The 16,186-nt window shown below is 38.2% G+C and overlaps 1 protein-coding gene across 4 annotated transcripts in view; it reads left to right on the top strand.

Annotated features, from left to right (window-relative positions):
• The first annotated feature begins 1,251 nt into the window (after positions 1 to 1,251).
• LOC106919072 (neuropilin-2-like) overlaps positions 1,252 to 16,186 on the top strand; it is a 115,926-nt gene continuing 100,991 nt past the window's right edge. For 2 of the 4 annotated variants that reach the window (XM_014989226.2, XM_088002286.1), the window contains exon 1: positions 1,253 to 2,328. In XM_014989226.2, the coding sequence (XP_014844712.1) occupies positions 1,983 to 2,328 (346 nt within the window). In that variant the 5' untranslated portion in view covers positions 1,253 to 1,982. Of the gene's footprint in view, positions 2,329 to 4,653; positions 4,842 to 16,186 lie in introns of those variants that run through there. The other 2 variants (XM_014989225.2, XM_014989227.2) reach the window with 2 other exon arrangements.

Genomic DNA, 16,186 nt, shown 5'->3' on the forward strand with positions numbered 1-16,186 from the left:
ACTGGCTACAATAACTGTTTCTTTTACAAATGTCTGCAAAATGTTGTCGATATTTTGTTATGTCGAAAAAAGCACGTTAGCAATTGTGGTGATTCCATTAAATAATATTTTTAGAATTGCAATTAAAATCACATGTGAATAAGTTCATGCGATGAGTCATTATAAAACATGTCGCACCATCATCCTCCTGTCACTTCCTGTTGTCTTCTTTGTGTTTCTGCCAGTAGTAACATTTGGTTTTGGCTCATGTGACTTCTGTGATGCTAAAAAAGTGTTTCCATTGCACTTCTACATATTACATTGGGATTTTGTGTGATGGGGAAAAAGTAGTGCTTTAGAAAAGGAAAGTGGGAAAACTGAAGATATTTGGCTGGAGTTCAGGGTTGTTTTCCAGGCCTGAAATCTCCCTTACCTCCCCAAATGTATAAACTACAAAACAAGACACTTAAGTTGAGGCAAAGGATTGCTAAAAGTGATCATATTACGACTTATTATTTCACAATTCCACCCGTTTACTTTGAGATCTTTAAACAAAATATAGCTTTAAGCACACTTAAGATTTTTAGCAATATCCCAAGTTTCTTTTGAAGCACTGTTCAATCTACTACCACATCTCCAAAATAACAACTAAGGAGTTGTTATGGTGGCAGCATTGTGTTGTGGGGATGCTTTTTGTAAAGAAGGTACAGGAAAGCTTCAATGAAATGATTCAGATCAAAGCATATTTATGTATTTAAATGGCCTAATCAAAACCTACACCAGCCCAGATGTCTGACAAAACTTGAAAGCTGGTGTTCCTGCACACTCAATATGAACAAAGTGAGTTTGAGCTAATTGCAACAAAGAAATGCAAAATGTGGGTCTCTGTATGTAGCAAAGACATTTTCAGTAGCTTCTACAAAGTATTGACTCCATAAAAATGCTTTGAAATATTTTTGTTTTTTTACATTATAGCCCAACTTCTTGTTGGAATCTGAATGAGGTACAATAAAGTCTGTGGCTATGAAGTAACAGAAAAGTAATATAGTTCAAGGGGTATGAGTACGTTTGAAATCAGTATACATAATGAAAATGCACAGTTTCTTAATATGGAATCCAGATCAAAACAGAAGGAAAAGTAAAGAGAAATTACGAGGGGGGCGGGGGGGAGTCGGATGAAGGCATAACGATGTGTAGGATGTTGAGAGGTGATCAGGCGCAAAAGAGACAAGAGGGAGATGAAGCTGCTCTTTAATCAGTGAGGGGCCACATGGAGGCGGGCCGAGGTGCCCACTGTAATCCGATACACGCTCACGAGCGCACGGCGGGCACGCGCGCCGAAACAGGGTGAACTGAGTGAGCAGTCCCGTTCACTGCCACAAACCCGGAGGAAACCGGTGGGGAAAGAGCGCGCTGCCGGAGCCTGCCTGCCGGGAGAGAGAGACACACAGAGGCACACGGGCTGCTGCTGCTGCTGCTGCTGCTACTGCGCGTAAAGAGGAGGAGCGGAGGGAGTGGACTGAAGAGCACAGGGCTGCAGCGGAGAGACGCACAGCTTTCAAGGAGGAGGAGAAGTGGAGACGAACCACGTTTATTTTCTCCGGAGCAGTTTTACGCACGGGAACTGGATCTGCGCCTTATGAGAAATACATTTTTCATTGGCCTGAGAAATAACTGCTGTTGGGGCTGAACATAAAAAGGGAACATTAAAAAATGAGAACCTGCCCTTTTTCAGTAGAGTTGTAAAGGAAGGTTTAAAGATATGTTTGCAGACCACTTTTTGTTTTAAATTTTCGTTGTTTTCTTACACTCCTTTTGGTTCGACTTCAACACCAAGTTAGATTTTTGTTTCTTTTTCTTTTTAATTTGAGTGTCTCTTCTGTCCAAGACCTGCTCCAACACACGTTTTGACACTCTGTGGGACACCCTTACCCGGACTGTGCGCACCAACATGGATTTCGCTGGGATAAAACCGTGTTTGCAGTTCAAATCCTACAGATTTTATGCTTTTGTGCTGCATTAACTGCGGTTTTGTGGCGAAAAGAAGCAGTGACAATAACTCACATGAACTGTGTAAAAGAGCCAAAACCGTATTTCTTGGAGAGCTGCAACCCGGCGTTTGGATTGTGATTGTTAACCCTGAAGGCACTGTGGGAAAAGGACGGGGAAGTTTATTACCGGAACACTTTATTTTTAATACAAACCAAATAAACCAAAAAAAAGGAGAGTGCTTTTCATTTTTCTTCTGGTTTATCAACACCTTGAGGGAAAAGATGGATTCATATTTATGGTTGTGTGGATGTATTCTGCCGCTTCTTTTGCCTTCAGCAGTAAAAGCTGACGACGGAGGTAAGTTTGACACCTTTGTCTCCCGCGTAAATCCATGTGTCTCCCTCGGGTTTACATGATGATCTAACCGCTCTTTTGAAAGGGAGTGAGAGTTAAAAGACACAAAACAAAACAAAAAAAAACTCCTTTGCGATCTGTGAGGCATCACAAAATGGTATGAAATGAAAGTCAGTTGTGATTAAAATTCATTTCTTACAACACATCAGCCTCCAACTCATTTAAAATATGGTTTTTGTAACAGAATTGTCTATTTAGTATTGTTTAGTATAACTTGAATACAATTAAGAAGGAAGTCGTCTATTTTTTTCATTTTTGTCTCTTTCTGTTCCAGTGCAAACAGTTTGCACCGCTACATCATGGACACATAGAAGTAAAATCTCAACCTTCATCTGTGATCAGTTATCTGAATAACCTGTAAGCCATGATGAGGCTGGTTGTTCCCGTCCGCTGCTGCTCTCAGCGCGTCCAGGATTGGACTGTGCGCTGATCTTGAATGGCATCTTCTTCCATCTAAGATGCCCGACTAAAAAGAGAAAACCTGACTCTTTTTAGTCGGGTTTTCCCATGTCGCCAATAATAATAATAATAATAAAAATCCACCACAATGTAGCCTTTGGAGCGAGTGATGCTGTCAGCGTTCACATCCTGATCAGAGTTTAACGTCCTCATTTGTGCGGACGCGATCTTATTCCTCGAAAGTTATCCCAAGAGTCTGAAAACTGAACGGCAACTTTCAAAACTTATTTTTCAAATCTGGAGCCACTATATTCATTTTCACAGCCAGGTCTGCAGAGAGGTGCTGGTGAAGCTGGCTGGTTTTACTGTCTCCTGCTGGCGGGGGTCAGCTGAGCTCCGACACTGCTTCTCTGGTCTTCAAAGCTACTTCGACTCCCGAATTTCACTTTTTTTTTAATGCACAGTCGTTTCTGAGAGGCGCAACCCAACCTCTGCTTATCAGACACTTATAGTACGTGCGTGCATTTACCGTGCATCTTCACGTGTACATCGTTTTACGCACAACGAATCTTACGCACCAGATTTCCAGCTCCGAGCAGCTTTGCTGTCCACATGATATCAGATCAGTAGCCACTTGTATTAGTCGCTTTGCTTCTACAGGTGTGAACTTTTTATGCGCTTTAGAGTAATGGAAAAATAAATCAATTAAGCGGGGAATAAAAAAAAACTGCTTCATTTGAGATTACGTATGAGTAGATTTTTATCTATTTGGTAATAAATTTGAGTCTTTCAAAACGGACTCTTTATGATAACGCTTTCAGGTTCATGTGCGTAACTATGGAGAAACGAGTCGATTGTTGTAGAACCTTTCAGTATTTTTGAAGGTTTTATTAGTTTAAAGCTCCGTCAGAGGAACTTTTAAGGATCTGAAAACTTTGGTACCCCGTCTGTCAATTTTTTTTTTAAGTTTAAGTCAGAATTTACAGAATCCTTTAATATGCTTAAGGTATTAAAACTCATCTGTTTTGATATAAATTTCTTATATTCTCACCATGCTTAGATATAAAACATTCTTAACTTATTAGAAAAAAAATACATACATTTTCTGTTTTCCTGTAAAGGACCTGTTGTTTAGAGCCTTTCTGGCTGAATTAGAGAATTAGAGACCCCCGATTTGGCGCGATCCAGATTTAGTTTTCTATGTACTGTAACACAAAAAGATTACAAATACAAATACTACAAAATAGGGCTTTGAATCCAACTAGGGGGAAAAGAGGGACTTTCTAGGTAGTTTGTTACACTTATTACTCAGCATGCTTTTGACTGAGCTTGTGCTTGTTTTGGATGCGTTAAATGAATAGGGTGGGATGGGGGGGAATCTGATTTCTCATTAGATGCCCATCATAAAGGTAACAATGGCCGATTTCTGGCACACTGACTTCATCTGAAAACAGAATATCTGCTGACATTAGATGAAACTTTTCCCTGTAGCTTCCCTCCAGCTCTCCCCCCGTGGCACTCAGTTGAGCATCCAGATCTTCTGCAGGATGAAGCTTCCTCAGCACTAAACTTTTAAAGATGCCTTTCCTTTACTGTTTCCCGAGAGATGAGCGAGGAAGGCACAGAGAGACGTAGAAGTGTGTGTGTGTGTGTGTGTGTGTGTGTGTGTGTGTGTGTGTGTGTGTGTGTGTGTATATATATATATATATATATATATATATATATATATATATATATATATATATATGTGTGTGTAAATATAAAGCAGGAGGAGATGGAAGTAGAGAAAAGAGGAAGTAACAGAGACGGAAACAGACACGGGGAAGCAGCAGTAAAGAAGCGATCCTAACGGAAGAGAGATTTTTAGCCTCGCTGTTTGATCCTGTTTCTTCATTCCGTTTGATCGCAGCTGCGCCTGGAAGGGAGATAAACGGACATAATTGGCCACTCAAGACCAGCTGTCTGCCTCTATAGTGTCTCCACTGAAATATGCTGGATGATGAAACAGGATCACCGCCATACACAGTGTTAGAAGTGCTCCAGCAAATTGCCCACAGGTAGAACTCAGGCTTGAATTATGTTATTAATATAATTGATATGATTGCTCCCACCCAACTTAGGGCCATTTTATAAGTCTAAAGTGGACGGGGAGCAAGCAACTCCACATACATACATGAGCTTCTTGTGTTGCAAAGTGCTCGGATGTTTCATCTGTTTTGAGTTGGTTTCTTCTTGTATTGCAGCTGTAAAATACCCAAAGCAATTATTTACTGCCACTTTGGCTTAAGGAAAACCTTTATGATCAGTGTTTAATATGACCTCAAGGTTTAAACCTACTTGTGGGTTCAGTTTGTTATAATTAATTATTACATCAGGCTGAGTCAGAGGGCTCTGTAAGCCATCAATAAAACAAATTATCCATTTCACTTGTTTGCCTAATGAGCTTTTGCCCATTTTAGCGCCCTCCCACAAACATACAGTGCTTTTCCAAAGACACCCTTTATGTAATTTGCCATGTTACAGATGCCAACTGAAGTGAAATTTAGTAGGATTTTTAGGATTTTTAAGCCTTTCAGTGCCAAACTGGTGTTATTGCTGGATTTGGATTTGGATTTGTCTTTGTTCTTTGCTTTGATTCTTCTGGTTTTGGGTTATTTTTGTGTTTTGTTCTGATTATTATTATTATAATTAGCCAATGTTGTTGTCTTTTTAACTCATGTCCTCTCACAGCTTCTGTGAATTAAGTGTAACACACTTGACCTTGGTCCCACTAATGGTCTCCCCAGCATTTAAAAATCCCTTATTTTCTGTCAGTTCTTTGCCAGTTCTCTGTTCTGTTGCAATGCATCCTGTTCTTCTTCTGTTCCTCACTGGCTTTGGTCTCTCTTTTGTGTTTTGCACATGTGCTTGTAAATTTGCTTCATTTTGTTATTCCCCTAAAGTTCCCCAACTGGAATGATTCATGACAAGTAGCGTATAATTGTGAAGTGGAATGAAAAGGATGGTTTTTAAAACTATGCAAAACAATCTCTTTTTTTGGATACCAGTTTTGCACATCTAAAGACAGAGATTTCAAAATTAAAAACAACAAATAAAAACAAGCTCAATTAGTGTGCATAAACAGCAGTGGGCCTTTGAATGCATGAATAGTTTCAGATGTTTTACACCCTAACAGGATTTCTTTAACCTGGTTTAGCTCTGTCCAACTTCCAGTAAACTTTAACCAACTTCTATGCACCTACTGCATGATGCTGCTGCCGCTACGTGCCAAAGCGTATTGTACAGTGTCAGCTTAGATGAGTGTAGTTCTGTGAGGTATGTTCATAGCCTTGGGTATTGTCTTATAGTCTAAACCTGCTTTAAAATTCAGCTCAACATTATCTCTTGTTGAGCTGACATACAAAACATGTTGTATATCAGTTTTCATGATGTTGTATTCCCAAAAATGTTGTTTTTTTTACTAAGTGACAAAAGCAACAGGTTGCATTGAATTTTATTTAGAGGTATGACAATAAAACTAGCTAATTTGCTCTCATTTTTGAGGGTTTTATTTATAAATCACATTGAAGACCTTGACAAATTTTTAAAGTTTTTACTAATATTCTCCACTTTCAGCCAATTTTCACTCAAAAGTTCAGTAAAAACATTGACATTTGGAGATGTAATGTATAAAATGTGGAATAGTTCAAGGACATGAATGCTTTCGCACATCATTCATCTCCTCAGAGTTTAACTGAAAATGCTGAAAACATTCCAGCCCTTTGAATTGAATTTGGATAAATAATTTCAATAATTTTTGATTTAAGGAGGGCTTTTAACACACAGTAAATGAAAATATGTTCCACATAGACAATTAGCAGGTGAAATTAGAAGGCGTTTCTGTATACACTGCATATTTCCCTGGATATCTCGCAATTGTCTCTTGAGATGTTTTTCATTACGGCTGCATTGTCAGACGTGTTGATTCACAGGTGCAGAGGGTAGGAAGGCATAAAATACAATCTATTTACAATGACTTACCTGGAGGAATTGTCAACTTTGCTCCCAGCAGAGCGCACCGAAACAATGGAGCAGTAAAAACAGAGCGTGAGGGAAGGAGGAGAAAATATAAGTAGCGTGAAGAATCTTGAGTGTTTCAGGGCATAAAAGAGGGAGTTAAAGGGAAGAAACAGAGGCAGGGGGAGAGGAAGAGAGAGTGGGAGTATTATAGGGCGTTAGAGTAACAAGAGGAGAGCAGCTGGGTGTGAAGCAGTAGTTGAGAGGAGCCACCTGCAGTAAACCAATCCAGATTTATTCCTCTCCTCTGCTGAGCTCAGGAGGGTTTCTGGCCAAGGTAGGGCATTAAATACACTCTGATTATGATGTATGGAAGGTGGAAGACTCAGATTTATGCCTAAACATAAGATTTAATTCACATTTTCATCCAATGGAGCCTATTATTTACAGGACTGCTCATCATATTTCTACTGTTTACAGGTAGCACTTTCTTTATGTATAGTTTTGTCATTAATTATAGTTTTTGCAGAATTGAGGGCAAAATAAACATTTCTACATTTCAGTGAAAATTGGGTTCAGGTCATTCTGTGCTACAACTGAGTGAGCAGGTGACTCTTTGCTGGAGACTTTCTTTGGATTTTGGTTTAATTATCCTGCAGGAAGCAGGTGTTTTCCACCAGGTTTCAGGATTAGCAGTGATCGCCTTTCATCTGTTTTCCTCAAATGACAATTTTACAAAGATTTATTTTCTCCTATTTTCCTGACGTCACATGCAAGCGGTCTAAAACACTCAGAAAAATCACAGCTTTTTGCCCAAATCATGTATCCGCAGTATTTAGCTTTTATATATGGCTACATTCACATAGTAGAGAAATGCGACCAAAATCCAATTCTTTTTTTTCGCCCATATGTGAACCATATCCGACTTTTTCATTCTGAATGGCCCAATCCTGATCTTCTTACCCCCACAAAAAATCTGATGTGTGTCACTTTCAAATGTAGTACTAAATTGGATACGTATTGAATAGTTTTAAAAACATCTGCAGGCTGAACGGTCATTGCACATTTTATCCAACCTGTACGTCATTGACTTGACGTGTGTCATGATTCTTCACCGGAAGAAGCCAGATGTGGTAAATCCAGATGTAAACAATGGGTGAAGCATCACTATTAGTTGTGCTTTCGTTTTCTGTCCTCCCATTCTTTTGTTTTGATCTTGTGAGAACAATGTCAGCTTTCATTGCGCAACAACTTCAAAATTGATCCTTAGGCGATGACATCGATTATTACTTCTAAACAGTGCACTGATGTGTGACTTCTGCCCATTCGGGTTGCTTTAGGGTTATAAATGGCTTTTGGGTTCCAGTAACAAAGCAGAGTTGACCATGGTACAAGACAACAAGTACAAGATGGAAACCCGAACGTCTCCAGTCTCTCTGACTCTGACTTCTCTTCCAAATCCATTCCTACAAGAAAAATATTGTCCATCCAGTGCATTTTCTGTCTATAATTGAAGCCTTTTCCCAGTTGGATGCGTCCAGAAAATCTCCAAAGGAAAGTATCCATTAGCCAGTCTAATTAAAGGCCCCAACCACCTTTACTGATTGCCTTTGATGGAAAGAACCATCATCGACAGAGTTCTTCATCTTTATTTCTGAGCCCTCCACCCTATAAAGGGAGCTAATTTCAGTAACTTGTATCTGAAATGCTGTTTACTCTTTTATGACCCAAGTTGAGGGCTAGAATGTAGTCTAACCTGTTAAGGCAAGGCAAGGCAAGGCAAGGCAATTTTATTTATATAGCACCTTTCAGTCAAAGACAATTCAAAGTGCTTTTACAGAGAAACAATACCAATCAGACAAGAAACACAAAAAAAATAAATAAATAAAAAATAAATAAATAAAATAAAATTCAAGAATAGTTAAAGTTAAACTATAGTTAAAGTTAAATAGAGGGCATCGCTTTGTGGCTTTCTTCACTACACGCATTACTGCAGAGAAGGCATCAATCGTCTATCCATCTCCTGCTATCACCCGTGAACAAGACACCAAGATACTTAAACTCTTCAATGTGATGCAGTGACTGACCCTGGTGGGAGCATTCCTGCTCATTTCAGCTGCTTCACACCACTCTGCTGCTTGCTGAAGGTCATGGCCTGAAGATACCAGTGGATGAGGTGAGACCCTGAGGTCCCCAACCGTGACCAGAGTCCATGCATGAACAGCACAAGCAAAATTGGTGATAAAAGGGAACCATGATGGGGTCCAATCCACAGGACACAGGTCTTGCTTTAATAAGAGAAGAGTGCTCTTTCAATCTTCTGAAATAACATTGACTAATAATGTAGGGGGACTGGAATTAGAGGGGGGTGTTTTAGTAGCATCAACAACATAGTTCACAAAGAGTGAATAAAATTTAAGCCAATTATCCTTTGGCACATTTCTCTCTGCGTTTCTCTCACGTAAATAAAAGAGAAAGGACAATTAGGGTGTCCAGCAGGATGTTCTAATTACAGTTATCATGTCATTAGTAAACTGTTAGCATTCTCGTCTGTTTATTGGCCGTGTGTAATCACTATAGTAATTATAGAAAATGGGGAGAGTGGCGCGTTGAGTTGTGTTTGTCCACTTGTAAAGAAAAAATATCCTCAGATGGCAGCAGAGATCACGCAAATCCTTCAAATTGGGATATTTGCCTTTTCCTCGCTTCTTCAAAACCTTCGCACACAAAGAAGAATGTTTGTGTAATCGAGTCTGTGCACAAGCCAAGTCCCTGGAGAGTCGGCAGGGTGGTGCGAGGCCACAGGTTGTTTTCCTTTTTCTCTCTCTCTTCACGCTGAATCATCTTGTTGTTTTCCCCTCCTTTCACGCCACTTCACTTCGTCTCTAATAGCGCTCTCTGTCTCTTTTTCCACACTTCCCTCTGTCAGTGTTTTCTCCCTCACCCCGGCTTAAGAAAGCTCCCTCACCTCCTGTTCTTCTCGCTCCGACACGGTGGGAAATCTCTTTACTGTTTCAGCCGCTCTTTGTGTTTTTCTCTTTCTGCCTATTCTCTCTGACTCTGTCAATCTATGTTTTCTCACACTTGTTGGAAATCCATTCACGCGATTTGTTAGACACTGTCATTCATACACTTCTGAGAAGCCTGATGTGGAGCATTAAACACGCTGCCTTGAATGTGATTCCAATCACTTAAAGGAGTACAGCAGATAAACCGTCCATTGATGTTTGCATATTCTTTCTGTAATTAGGATCCAAGAAGAATAGGAAGGCGATAGCAGGCTGTATGCTAATGACTGGAAATAAGAACTTGAATCTTAAAATAATATGACATCTACCTAAATCATGTTACTCTTAGAAGTTGGAAAACCTGTGGGATTGGCAATTCGTTGTCAATTATAAGTTGTCAATCTAAGCTGTTGATTTTCTTCTCTTCTGTCATGAATGTGAACATTTTACACTAAGGGTCGATTCTCACCAGCCCTGTTTAGTCCACACTTATTGAACTCTACTGGAAAATTTGTTTGGGGATGTAAAACATTTTAATAAATATATAAATCTTTAATGGGTGCATGTAGAAATATGTCCTGCAATGAATTCCTTATCCATATAGAAAAGGAAAAACATCCCAATATCTTTGCAAGAATGTCAGTAATAGAAATAAGTACAGTATATATCTTAAAAGACAATTGAAGAAGTATTAAATGAGCAAAGTTACACATATAGGATGTAGCTAAATGTGATGTAAGTCCTAGTACATAAATTCAAGATAAACGTCTTTTTGGTGCCTTTTAGGATCTTTGGACACCATGTATATTGCACTAACAGTAAAAAACCTGAGACTAATATAGAAATTATAGTGTGACTCATGAAACACCGCACGTTTTAGCTTTATTATCTTTTTTAGTTGCTTTGCTATAAAATGCCAGTATTCTTTGAAAATAAATTAGGAGTTCAAGCTCATTTTTGCATCCAACTCTGATCTAAAATGTAACTTCAAGTTACATTTTAGATCCCATTTATAATGCAGTCATTTGAACAATATTTACAATTTCATTTAATGCCCAGTCTCTGGAGGCCATGACAGGACCAATCATTATACAGTTATGGAGACATATACAAATTTCTGTAATCACAAACTTTTTTTATAAATTTTCACATGCAGGCTATTTTCTCCTTCCGACTTTTCTAAGGACATATTCTTAACATAAGTGGCTCAAAATATTTTCTATGAGTTTTTGTTTAATCGTGAAGTCTATTAGAGTAACACATCCCTCTGTTGTCTTTGGCAAAATGTATATTACACAGGCAGCTCGAACATAAATGTTAGTGAGTAGAGTTGCTTTGTAGGTTTTTATTAAGAGTCTGTTACCATTTAAGCAGACGTGAACAAATTACCCATTACTAATCTGTTCTAACAAACGCTGTCACTTGTTTTCAAAGTAGTTTTGGCACTGAACTTGTATTTATCACTGTTTTATTCTCATTAGAGTGTCATTTTGGATTAGAATCCCCTATAACTTGAAAGGCTTGCTCCTCTGTCAGTAATTTTTTTCTCCATTACACACTCAGTTTTATTTTTTGACTCATTTTGTCTCCCTTTCCCCCCTTGCTGTGTTTAGTCTCAGATCCTTTGTAGTTTTCTCCCTGTCATCATTCTCTGTCTTTTATCCACACTCACTCGGTAGATTTCCACTGTGTGTTAAAGCAGAACACCTGGAGAACACGGCCCCACCTGTTTGTGTGTGTTTGTGTCTGTGCCAATATAAGTGTGTGTGTGTGTGTGTATGTTATTTTTTTTGTCCAGTGAGCTTTTTTGAGTTGCTGACTTTCTCCTTTTTGTTGATGAGAGACAGATGTTCTTGGATTACTTTCCTTTTCTGACATTCATCCTCCTCTGACTTCTATTACTTCTTTTTTAGCCTCTGTTTTTTATTTTATATCAAACTTTCCTTATAAGAAATAAACTTTTGAAAAAGTATTGAACTTTTTCACATTTTCTGACATTACAGCGACATATTTCAGGGTATGTCAATCAGTGTTTATGCAACATAACACATAGTAGCACATGATAAGTAAGTTTTTTTTTTCCAATTAAAACTTTAAAAAGTCTGTTGTGCATTTCTGCAACAGCAATTGTCTTGCAACTTTTGAACGCATCTCAACTCCAGTAAACATGAATACAATGGCTAAATTCTGCTAATGGGTCACCACTTTGATACTATCCTGCATAGTTGCAGGATATAATTAGAATTATTGGAACCATAACTTTTTGTAGCCTGTAGCAGTCTTGTTGAAGTCCATTCATTTTCCCAATTCCTTGCTAAAGAATAGCATTTCCGCATAACATTTTGCAACTAGACCAAAAAGTTAAGTTTTGCTCTGACCTGCCCAACAGTGATAAACTATTTCTTGGTATTTATGCATTTGTCTTGTGATATTTCCATTTTCAGAAGATGGAGTTAGAGTTCAGGTTTCAAGTTTATTTGTGTAGAACATGTCAGCAACAAGAGTGCTTTAGATCATAAAAACATCATGCAGTCACCAACTGTGAAACAATCAATAAACTTTACATTTTGTCAAATGCCATCAATACACATCAACTATGTTGATCAGTGTCCCATTTACTACTAATCAGATGCAAATAAAAGCTGATTGTCCACCACACTTTGGCTTTTATTTCTAAAATGTTTTGAAAACCATTAACTTGTACTTTCCAGTTCATGGTTATGCAGTAATTTGTATTGACCTATGATTTTAAATCACTTTAAAGTTTGTGGTTGTAATATGTCAAATTGTGAAAAAGTTTAATGGTTATTAATAGTTTTAAGGCTTGTTATTCATGTAGCAAAAGTTGTAGACCTCAACTGGTCTCCTGGGCACCATTTAAGGTCAGAATAATGAGAATTTATGACTCACTGTGCTGTTTGGATTATCGGGGCCAGAGCTGGTGGACAGTAGGTTTATAGCCTTCTACTTAACTAGCTTTCTGGTGTGGTGGAGGAAAAACAGTTAGTTTTTTTCATGAATTAAACTCCCACTGTTGATAATGCTTTCATTATGGGGTCAGGCTGATGGAAATAAATGCGTATTTCGGCACATTTACTAAGTTCATGCAGGCTAGCGAATCGATTTCTGTGCTCTGAAAGTGTCTGTTTTGACTCAAATCGGGCAAAGCTGGAAGTGAGCTCAGAAACAAGGTCAGAGCATTTGCATTTGGTGCCAAAAAAACAAGGATCTACCTCATTTGAAAGAAGGAACGTCATGAGTTTATGTTCATATGACTTCCACTGAGAATATGCGACTCATTTCTGCACTGAGACATCTGTGCGTGTGTGTTGAGGTTTGCACTTGTGGGGAAAAGTTGCTGAATAGGTGTTATCAGGATGCAATACCAAACACGGCAGAGAGCCATAAATAATGCAGTGACCTGTCTTATATCCCTGCTTGACTGCTTAGCACCATTTACCGCCACTTATCTTGCTTGTGTGTTTGTCTGCATGTGTGCGTGTGCGTGCGTGTGTGTGTGTGTGTGTGTGTGTGTGCGTGTGCGTGTGTGCGTGCGCGTGTGCGTGTGTGTGGTCTGAATCCAGTGATGTCTAAGCCAGACGAGGATAAGCGATGTTCAGCGGTTTTTGTTTGCACATTTGTTGTGAATATGTGGTCTAAATACAAACCTCTCCCTGATGATCTCCACATGCTCCTGTGGTTTGGGAGGGAAAAAAAGCTGTGTTGTGTGAAAATGAGGGTCAACGGGAGGGAAGTGTTTATGGAAGGGACGGAAGCTGAAACAAAGAAGAATTTGGGGTTTTCATGTGGTTTCCATGGCCTTATAAAAGTCAGAGAGGGATGCTGCACAAGTCTAAAAGCACAGTTAAAGTGTGAGTACTTTTTTGCTGTTTCACCATTCTTGGCATGATCTGAGTTTTTTTTTTTTTTTTTGCCAGATCAGCATCTCCTCCTTACAGCATGCAGATCTCAGATCTTTAGTGTAGAATACAAATTAGAATTCCAATTGATTTTGTGTTGGAAGCTGTGCTTACATGCTTTATTCTCCTCATTTACTAACAAAACATGTCTCACTCTCGCTGTTCTCTTTGCATAGGATGCATAACAAAAGTATTCACACCCCTGAACTTGTATTTTATTGTTATTTCATGTGATAGACTGAGACAAAACAGCACATAGCAAAATTCCTTGATTTTATTGTTTTGTCTTAAAATGTTAAGTTTTAAAAGATTTTACTTGAGTGGTAAAGCTGCACTATGTTTTAGGGACTTGGTTCCAGAGCCTTACAGGATAGAAATACTTCCTCTTCTGGTCCTGGGAGGACAGATTACAGGTCTCAGATGAGTCCTTACATCACTGCAGTGCCTCTCCGTATGTCAAAACATTTTATTTTAAAATTTCTTGAAGGTATGTAAGAGGTACGACACAGTATTAGCATAATACTACGAAAAAATTACATTATGAGAACAAAATTATATTACGAGAATGAAGTCATAGTATTATGACTCAATTCTCAAAGTACTGACTTTATTCTCAAATTATTATGACTTATGACTTGCATTATTTCGACTTTGTTCTCAATATGATTTCTTATAATACAACTGTATTGTCTTATTTTGACCTTATTCTTGTAAAAAATATATATATTTTTTTATTATTATGGCCCTAATACTCATACCTTATGGAATTTTACAGGCTTTAAAGTTTTAAGTTCTGTCCTTGGATAACCAGAGAGTCGGTCCATTTGCCTGGATCCGTTCAGCATTTCGGCAGGAGTGTTTTAGACAACCAACAGCTGCATGCTTGATTTTTTTTTTCCTTTTCTCCAGAGACCTGTTTATGCAACATTACAATAATCTAACCTATTGAAAATAAGAGGCATGTTTCTGTTTCTTATTTTGACACAAAATTATTTTTTCTGTCAATATTTATAAGGTTATAGTGAGATATGGTTTATATGTAATATGGTCTGAATACTGTTAAAATTTAGACAAAAATCCTTACAGACACCAAGTTTTTTGCCTCCTCAAGTCTGGAATGTTTTAGTATCAAAACAATTTTGGACATGCAGTAAAAACTTCTCCAAGGCACACTACACGCTTTCTTCTGTTTTAAAGAATGCCTAGCTCTCCCTCCTTGAGTATATTATTGCCTTACCACTGCAAGGACCTGACATTTCATTTCAGTGTGCATATATCTAAATGACTGTGTGTGCAGATGAGCGAACACAATAAAGTCTACTTTAAATGGCACCTAATCCGAGATGATGTCAGGTGGGAACTCTTGAGCTCAATTTGTCACTTTCTGCCCTGTTTGGATTCAGTAATTGTTTAATGACTTTGCGTGAATCTCTTGGGATTGATAGTTTCTAAGAGAGAAGCAGACACAGTATTCCATACAAACTGATCAGTCTGATTCCTCAAACTCTTAGAGGTACTATCCTTATCAGCTATAGGTCAAAGGTGAGCAATGGGAGATGAGAGAGAGCCGTAATGCTGAAAACTGAATTAACAGAACAGCTCTATGCTGCTCAGTTGGGTTTTTGTGCAGGTGGTTGAATTGTTTTCTCCTCTAATTCTTCATCAAGAAGACAGTTGGTTGAGGATGACAGTCGGCTGTAAGAAAAAGATAAACAGTCTGGGTAAATTTTAAAGGCCTGTCTGCATCCGCAGCATTTTTCTGTTATGATACATTGAAGATTTATGGTTTGATCAGTCTGTTCTACTAACAGCTTGTCATCTCCCAGATTTACACTTTGCAAGTTGTTGTTCTTTGCATAACAATTACAAGATCCCCTGTTTATGTGCAGTAAATACCATTTATATAATATGGGATGGATGGTTAGAGATTTTTTTTCAGTTTGCTTTTACCTCAGTTGCTATGATTTTGGCCGAAAGAAAAGCATTGAGTGTGTTTTATTGTTTAGTATGTATGTTGAACATTAAGAGACATGAAAACAGTAAGACATGATGTGGCTAAATATTTACAAAAAATCACAAGGAAACGTTGGATGTTTAATTTAATGCAAAATAGGTCATTTGATTAACTTTTTTTTTGCTAATTGCTTAGTTTAATATTTTTAACCAAGTTCAACATAAGCAACACTTCAGTTTGTGACGAAAAATCAAACAAATCTAAATGTATGCAATTTTTCAATCAAATATATTTGTAATCTATTAAAGTTTATGACTTTATTTCTCACACATCACACCTTCTACACGGTTTGATTAGACAGAGCTATCTAAGCAAAGCTCCTATAACTGGTTTTTGGTTGGTGCTGCCTTCAGATTGTGGAGTGGTTAAACACTAATCCAGGTGGTGCTGACACAAAATGCGCGTGGCTGAGTTACACGGCTCTTGTAACTCTACTCCTGTATTTCTGTGTGTCACCAGGGAGA

The sequence above is a fragment of the Poecilia mexicana genome, unplaced genomic scaffold (genome assembly GCF_051168715.1).
Source record: "Poecilia mexicana isolate PSO_F unplaced genomic scaffold, ASM5116871v1 scaffold_2, whole genome shotgun sequence".
NCBI classification, from domain to species: domain Eukaryota; kingdom Metazoa; phylum Chordata; class Actinopteri; order Cyprinodontiformes; family Poeciliidae; genus Poecilia; species Poecilia mexicana.